Source organism: Chinchilla lanigera, unplaced genomic scaffold (genome assembly GCF_000276665.1).
Source record: "Chinchilla lanigera isolate Chin_1 unplaced genomic scaffold, ChiLan1.0 scaffold00036, whole genome shotgun sequence".
Classification (NCBI taxonomy): domain Eukaryota; kingdom Metazoa; phylum Chordata; class Mammalia; order Rodentia; family Chinchillidae; genus Chinchilla; species Chinchilla lanigera.
In genome coordinates this window covers 6547018-6556044 of record NW_004955437.1, presented here as the reverse complement: position 1 = coordinate 6556044, position 9027 = coordinate 6547018, and the positions used below count along the sequence as shown (strand labels likewise).

General features: G+C 40.1%; 1 protein-coding gene across 3 annotated transcripts in view; it reads left to right on the top strand.

Annotated features, from left to right (window-relative positions):
- The window catches only part of Kif6 (kinesin family member 6), a gene marked incomplete at its 5' end in the record, with an annotated part of 243879 nt that overhangs the window by 41152 nt on the left and 193700 nt on the right, over nt 1–9027 (top strand). For all 3 annotated transcript variants that reach the window (XM_013517004.1, XM_013517005.1, XM_013517003.1), the window contains 1 exon segment: nt 7509–7715. In XM_013517004.1, coding sequence (XP_013372458.1) covers nt 7509–7715 — 207 coding nt within the window.

Below are 9027 nucleotides of genomic sequence, written 5' to 3'. Positions count from 1 at the left end.
AATCTCCTACCTCTTTTGTCTCTAACTCACTATTATTTGTCTATTTGTTTTCCTGAGAAACTATTTTGTAGATAATAATATGTAAAATGATAACCATTGATAATCTCCTTCCATTTTGTCTGTAATTTGCTAAGTCCCCCCTATTATTATGTTATCCTTCTTTTATTCTTTAAAATTAAAAAATAAATAAATAAATAAAATGAAGTAAAAGAATAAAGATGATATGATAGGAATTAGAATGAGATAACAATGGCCATGGAAGACAAAATGTAGCTTTGATTCACCAAACAGACAAGTGAAGAGAAGGGAAATGTTTCGGCATTTCAAGTGAAGTACTTTTCATTGTTTCAAGAGCAAGCTTCCAGGCAGTGAGTAGCAGGTACCATGTTGGTATGTATACTTGTTCAAGGGATCTCCTGTGACAGGATAGGTGACATCTTGCCTGTAACCTTGAAAAATAACCTAAACCTTTTTATTTCCACCAGCCCCTTACATCAGAGAACTGATTGTAGCCGAGTATACCGGTTAGGATCCATCCAGGAGCACAATTTTTGAAATGGGAAATTCAGTACAGGTAATTTTGTTGCTTAGGAGAATCTGAGGAGCCAAGCAGGGAACAGGGTGCAACCCAGAAATGGCGAAGAGTGGGGAGCCACCACAGGCAGGTGGGCAGGGCCCCCCGGAGGCACTGGTAGGAGATTGGAGGCTGCGTGCAAGGGAGAAGCCAGGGCATCCCTGCTATCCTCCCTGTCTTCATAATGGGATGCTATGCGACAGGTCTTGGGGAATGCTGCCTTGAGAACTCCACATCACTGTGAAGTCTAGCAGAGCAGGGGAAGAAGGAAGTGGATCAAGGACAAAGAGGCCTGTCATTAGCCTCACTAAAGCTATTTCTGCAAGGTGAGACACTAATTCAGATACATTGCTTGTGGCTTATCTTACAAGAATTCACAGGAATACAGGTAAGAAGTCGATTTGGCCTGTCCTTGCCAGCACGGGAGCTATTCTTCTAGCAAGAAGGCTGATAGATATTTTTAATTTTTACTGACCTGACTTATGTCTATTCCTCATGCTGGTTCTGAACTAGAAGGGAGAAGACAGGGGTCTTATGACCACCAAAAATCTTCCATGACTCATTCGATTTTGTGTTTAGGGATGCCATTTAGAGTTTTGCCAATTCTACAGAAAGAGATCACCATAGTCAGAGAGAACTGTATAATCTTCCCGGTGTGGAGAGCATGTTATTGGCTCATAAGATGGAGCGAAGAAATTCTCCTAACACTGGACCTCTGGGCTCTTCTGTGAGTGACGCTGTCCTCAGTTATGTCTGTCTCTGATATTGATGTCCATGCTCAAAGATTGCACTGAAGCTGTCACAATGAAACCTGAAAGGATTTCTTTTGGAAGAACAAAATTATACAAAAGCACATCTGAATTCTGTGTGGTGTGCTAGCACCACCTGTATCCACCCAGAATAGTAAAGATATTTTTAGTGTGGAGTCCGACATATACACAAATGGTTTACTCTAAAGGTAGGAGTGAACTGCTACAAATTCTTGAGAAGTTCAAACTCCTCTTAGTCTGATCTTATTACTCTGGTTATGTGCATGGTCAGATTTGGACATTTTTAAGCCAGACTGAATTTTAAAAGAACAAGAAAAAAAAAAAAAAACTCCATCTGAAACATGAAAAAATGGCTCTGGAAGACAACTGTGGTATGTTACTTACTGCCATCGGTGGCTAAATTTAAATTTGGCTATGATGCTTCTTGCCATCAGGTAAAACCAAAACAAGGGAGATGTTTGGGTTATACTGTTTTCATTGTCCAGGACTTATCTAATAGATGCTATGATGATCTTTCAGAATAAAAGAGGGGTGATGGTTGAATTTAGTTCCCACTGAAGATACTCTCTACAGGTAAAATTCCTTACTTTGTCATAGGTACTTCTATTTAGCAGATCTAGATTTTTATATAAATCCACTTGACTTTGATTTGCCATCTCTTAGAGAACTGAGCCACAGGGACGCAATCTCCTGAATCCTGATGTGCAAAGAGCAAGCTTCAACAGCGCCATCACTAATTCTGACGTTTGATTTTCCTAATGTTATTAAATCAGCTAATAGATCTTTCAGGATATGGGGGGGGGAAATTAAATGATTCCAGACTGGTTAGAAGGAATATATAGCAGGATATACTAGGCCATTCTTATCATTAAAGGTGAATCATAATCTCAAAACATATGTTCCAGATTGCTCTAAAGCCTTTTTTTCTTTTGAATAAAATTGATGTGCCTCGTCTTATTTTTCTCTTTTTCAAAACCTGTACTTTGACAGTCTGCTAGATAAGAAAAAGACCTATGATCCTGAAACTAGAGGAAATAATTTCAGTTGCTTTTTTGAAATGTCAGGCATTTTATATAGAAAAAAGTCAGAAAGGAAAATAAGAGGTTTAGGATTAGTAATTCCAGTAAAGGAGTATCTAGTTGGGAAGATTTTAGCCTGGAGGTTCTCAGACAACTCCAGCAAACATCAAGGTAACTGTGTACAGGGTCAAGTGTTAAACTACTAGCTTTGATCAGGGCTCACAGAGCATGTCAAGGCCATCACAGCCTCCTCCGGCTCCTAGACCCCAAACCACGGGATACAAAGGAAAAGCAATGTTGTTGTTTCGGGTAATATTATGTCAAGACAGTGGCAAGGCATTTCAGTGACAATTATCCATTAAGCTACCAGACATTCTAATCTGGTGTTCAGAGTCACGAAATAAGGAAACAGAAGGCGTTGGAATGGAGTAAATATGGACAGTGCTGGATATTAGCATGACCTTTTACAGTTCATAGAGCCCTTCAACACCAATAACTCGTTTAGTATTTACTAAACTCTGCAGCAAAGCAGATCTTACTTAGCATTTCAGACATGGAAATCAACCGTACATGCAAGTTTGCTCATGCTTTCAACATTAGCAAGTGTCAGAACCAGGACTTGAAACCACATCATCAATACTGAATTCAAGAACAAGAACTTGGTATTAATGACATGGTTTTAAATCCTGGTTCTGACACTTGCTAATGTAGATTCTTACTACACTACAGATCCCATCCATTGAGGATTGGAGCTGTACAAAACAGTCCCCAAGGGGAAAAAATATGGTGGCCATAGCCCAGGACACACCTATTGTTAGGGGCCAAAGAGGGTACAATAAAGGAAAAGGAGAACGCACGGTTATGGAGCGAGAAGTAGCCAGAGATCATTTGAGTCTGGAAACCAGGGGGTGAGCAGACACAGGGAGCTTCCAGGATGTGGAAATGGTTAAGTCCTCAGGTATGACTTTGAGCTTCCTTTTTAAAATATTTTTATTATAACTTTCAAAGAAAAGAGGGCAGGTGGCCTGCAGGCCATGGATCGAACACATCTGACCTGGACGAGCAGGAGGATCTATGCTGAGATCACACTCCTGAACATTTTGCTTCTTTCCCTTTGCATGTTCCCTCTCACCGCCATGTTTTGGCTCTAGGTCCCAACTAGATTACAGTCTCCTTGAGGTGAGGTCCGTGTCTCCTTTCCTTTCCTGCCTCTGCACTGCCTAACACAGCTACCTCCACAGACACAGATAGGCAGTGTGAGAGCTGTCTGCGTGCAGATGATTAATCGTCCCTAAAATCCTTCCAAAGGCGCAATCTCATGCCAGAAACACATTTGTTTAAAACATGTGCTTGAATGAATCTGCCTAAATGGTGCCATCTGTTCTCAAGCAGTTTCAGAAACGTTTTAACATGATTTTACCTTTAAAAAGGACAAGCGATGAGGCACGGCCCTGAGACCTGCAGACTTCCTTAACTAAACCCAGAGCAGACACCGACACATCCAATCACATTTAAACAGCTCCCCATAAAGAATCTCTGCTGAGGTTTACAAAATTTTTTTATCTACGAGGACACCAACCACTACTTCATGCCGAAAATATTTATGAGACATCACAGAACTGCAGGCACAGACTCCCATATTACTGCACTTTAATTACAGACTCCAGAAATGCAATTTAATTTTTTGTAAATCTCATATTCCTCTGAAATGGGTATGCGCTTCCAATATTTGTTAATGGTCCACATTTGATTGCGGTTTCAGCGTATCAGTTCCAAAGCCGAAGGCAGCTGTTGAGAATCGTCTCCGTGTTGTTCATGTATATCGATTGTTAATTTGACTTTCGTTACAGTCCTGTAGGATTTATTGTTGTGTGAATATAACAGCGAAATGAAACCCGTGTTTAAGTTCTACAAATAACTTACAGTTACTTCCCAAACACCTCAACTTAGGTTCTAAATTTGAGTTTGCGGTTTTACATGCGCAGTTATTTGCCGATCTACTTTAGTGTGCAAAATCACACACTGGCTAGATTTGGGCATGCTTACTGTGGCAACAAGTAGTGGTTCAAATTGGCAGCATACTCGTCTTGCTGGCTACATCGTCATCACCAAAAACTCTGCCAGCACGTTGGCATCCGTGTGCTTTGCTAGTTGGTATAAAGCAATCATTGTGTATATCAGAAATGTATAGTCACACAAAGAATTTCTGGTTGAAATAGCATCTGTTTAATGCTACCCCATCTGATACCTTTGTAACCCAGACTGAAATGCTTTGGTTAAATCCCATTCTGCAAAGATGGACGTCTGAACATATTCACTCACACACACATTCATTTGGAATTGTCCTCTTTTTTTTATTGTTTGAGAGGGTGATCCTGCTAATTCATCACTCATATATTGAGTCAGATTAATCTCTTTCTTGTGGAAAATAGAAAACGCTAAGATGTATAGAGAATAATGTGTGACCAGCATTTAATATTTTCACAACCCAGAATTTCCTTCTAGAAATTTTTAAGCAAAGTAAATAGCATGTTGCAGGTAAAGTCCCTGTGTTGGCCTTTCATTTCATCCATAAGAAAGCAACCACTTACCATTAACTACTGTATTCTTCTCTTCCACATTTTAATGCATTTCATTATAGTTCCATGAACAATAGATATATGACTTGTGTAATTACAGAAACTCTATCATGGTATTCATGTCATTCTTTACCTTCCTGTCTTTCTTTTAGCATTCTATTCTAAAAATTTATGTTCATTTTCCCAAAAGTTTTTCATTTTAACATCCCTGTAACCCCCCAGTTTATGAATCTTTTATTATAGATTTCCATTTACATTGTATATTTTACGCCAATTTTTGCTGTCCTAAGTTATGCTGCAGTGAATGACCCCACACATGTGTTTTCTGGTATACTTTCCCAAGATTTCTCCCTAGGAAATAGCCCCAACTGTGTGATACTGGGTCATGGATTACAGGCAGTGGCTTCATTCCCATATATTATTGCCAAATTCTCTCTTTCCCCAAAAATAAGACCTAGCTGGAAAACAATCAGCCTTGAAAACTAGAGCTCAAAACTGCCTCAGTCAGCCTGTCCTTGCCTCACCTGCCGTCACTATCGTCTTGCTTGGTGTCCACTGCGTAAGGGAGGTAAGACGAGAGCAGGCTGATTGGGGATGGCATTTTTGATCTCTAGTTGTCAGGGCTGATTGTTTTCCAGCTAGGTCTTATTTTGGGGAAAATGCAGTTCCTCTCAAAAGAGCGTTCTTTATTGATATTCCCATTAGCAGTATACACAAATCCCATCTCCTTACTTCCTCCCCACACTTGCTTTACTAGACTTTATTTTTTTAATGCTTGCTATCTGACGGGTGTGAAATAGTTTTTCCTTATGGCTCTAAGTTTCACAGTTATTACGTATAATTTCGAGCACTTTTCTTCTTCATTAACTGTTTCCAGATTTCTTCTTTATGGGCTCCTGAGTCTTACTCTCTGCCTACTTTTTTCTGAGTTTTCTTTTCATAGGCATTCTTTACTTCAAATATTCTTTTTTTTTTTTTTTTATTTGGTGTACTACCTAGGACCTCCAAAATAATACTGCATAGAAACAGGGAGAGATGATATCCTTCAAATTTTTTTTTTTTTTTTTTTTTGTCAGCTCTATGTATTATAAATACCTTCTCCCAGTTCTTTAACTTTATGGCATGTCTTATCACATACAAGTCTTGACATTTGGGGTTATCTGGTCACAATCTATTCATTTTTCTGTTTTGTGTGTTATCTTGTAGTGCCCAGTATTGCGTTGGGGTGATTAATATGCTTCCGTATTTTCTTGTATTAGTGTTAGTGTTGTGTTATTTTTCACATGAGCTTTTAATTCATTTTTGAATTTATTTATGTGTACATTCATTTTTTTCAAGAGAAGGAGCTAGTTGTACCAGCACCTTTTGTTAATCAGTCTGTCCTTTCTGCACTGTGGTGTGATATCCTCCCTGTGCTCTATAGACTTCCTCAGTGAGCCCAGTGTGTTTCACAGGCCTGGCCCTCACCCCCTGCACCAGTGCCACACTGTTTTAATAATCACAGCTTTATGATATAGCTGAATGTATGGAAGAACAAGTCTCACTTCTTCCTTCTTTCATAAAATTAAGTTTCTTCTTATGTGAAGATTTTCTCTTCCATGATTTTTAGAATCAATTTGTCTTGTTCTGTAAATGAAACCTACAGCATTTTTATTTCAGTCGCTTTGAATATATAGCTATATAGAGACATTTAAAAATAAAATTTTAGTTTTCCCATCCATTTCCCACCTAAATGGAACAGCACATCACTTATTCAAGTTTTCTTTCTGTGTACTTTAATGTTATCTTATCACTTCTCTATCGATTGCGTGTCTTTGATGTACATAACCCTTTGTTAGCTCATTCTCTGTTGCCATTCTGAATAATATTATTTTTTCTGATTAATTATTGTTATTATTAGAACTTAATCCATTTCACATAAAGGTCTCACATCTCGTAACCCTGGTAAACTTTTTAGCTTGTATCACTTTGTTTTATGGAAGCTCTTGCATTTTTGAGGTAGAACCCTGTATTTTCTGTACACGATGACATTTTAATTTCTTCCTATCATTATGCCTTGTAAATCTTTTTCTGGTTTATTTGCCCCTCCGTCTCAGTGCCAATCAGTGGCAGCAGTGATGGGCACCCTTCTCCATGAGTGTTGCTCACAGCGGTGTCAGTGAGATCTCTATTGTACACACTCCCACCCCCACTGCCCTGCCTTCCCATTATGCACTGTCTGTATGTCTGACCAAGGTTAAGGTGTGGATTATAGCTGGAGAGCAAAATAAAGTCATTATCTTGATGCAAGCCCTCAACCTTTACTTCATTAGCACTCATTTGTCACTTTCTGACTCCCCCTCCCCCGCCTCCACATTTGCTGTCAGTCATCCAAGAGGGAGCACATGGAAAAGAACTCACTTTAACGGTCTCAGCCCCAAGCATTTTTGCTCCATTTGACAGTACTGGCCTCATGGGAAATGTGGCACCATTAGGAATATAAACTTAAATCTTCAGATGCTTTTCAATGGTCTTTGAAAAAGATCTTTTTTCTAATGATCTTTGTGTTGCCATTGCTGTCTTACAGACGCCTATGAACCAAGCTTCAACCCGTTCCCACTGCATCTTCACTGTCCATCTGTCAAGCAAGGAGCCCGGGTCTGCAACCATCCGACACGCCAAGCTCCACCTGGTGGACCTGGCTGGCTCCGAACGAGTTGCCAAGACTGGGGTCGGGGGCCAACTTCTAACGGAGGCCAAGTACATCAACTTGTCGCTGCATTACTTAGAACAGGTAGACTGGGCCGAGCAGGACGTGGCCGTAGGACTTCTGTCCTGCGTACTCTACAGCAGGCTCGCATTTCTGTTTTGTGCTGTTCCCTTTTTATTTTGGTAAAATACACGCAACAAAGAACTTACAATTTTAATCATTTTAAGTAAACAACTCAGTGTTGTTAGGTATGTTGCAAGTGGCCTCGTGCTGCCTGGTTTTCCAGGTTACCGTAATAGATCAGGTCTGGGAATAGACTTCAGAGGTGACTGATACTTTTTCAGCTCCTAGTGACTTCCCCAAATCAAAAATTTCGACCCTTCTCTCTCCGAGCCTCTGCTCTCACTCCCCACCTCTGCTCCACACTGACTCCAGTCCGTCCCAGCAGGTGCTCCGTTTCTAAATTTTGAGTTTGACGCTGAGGACAGAGAAAGTAAATCCGAGTCTAACTAAATAAATCTTCCAGTAAAAAGAAAATCTTCCCCTCTCACATGAGTGAATTGAATGAGATGATTTCTCAGGTTCCTTTCAGCTCTGCGAGTGGAAGGGCTGTGAGTTGAATGTTAAAGATGGCAGTGGTTTCTAAATTCTTTTTAAAAAGGAAACAAATCTGATCAAAACTGGGGTGGTGAGCACAGAGTCTATAGATGAGACAGAAGGACTTGTTAATGAGCATTGAGGCTGAAGGATTTGAGAAAAAAAAACAAAACTTTTAAAACTGCATAATGAACCTTTGGAGATCGATGCTGTCTGATGCTAACTGCTTTCCAATGAGCACATCAGCTGAGACAGCAGGCAGAGAGCGACCTATGGGAGTCTGTGTGAACAAGATGGACAGGCCTAGGATCTGACCGAATGAACCCCAGTAACGCAGCACCCAGGAAGCAGGGCCTGCATGGCATTCCGGTCATCTCCACCTTTTGACCAGAGTCAGCAGTGCTGAGTGCGTTCTTGCTCGAATATCCCACACTACTTATCCTTCACAGAGCTTTTTACTTCATAGAACTCTTACAGAACAATGATATGAAAACTTAGTGAACTATATTCAAAGTGCTTTATTTCAAAGAAATGCATCTTCTTGTTTCTGAGAGTAGCACTGTTTTATTTCCCATTATGTCCATCTGTTTGTACAAAATTGCATTCATCGCTTGAAGCCAACTTTGCATGAATTGTATTCACTCAAGGGAAATGTTTTGCCCCTAAGCCCTTTTCCTTCCCAAGTTCTGCACATCCTTTGCAAGCTGCTGCTTTTCACCAAACTACTCCTCTCTTGACATTTCTTCTCTTCAGAACTCTTAGGACACATCACTATTGTGTGAGTAGGCTTGGTGGCTAT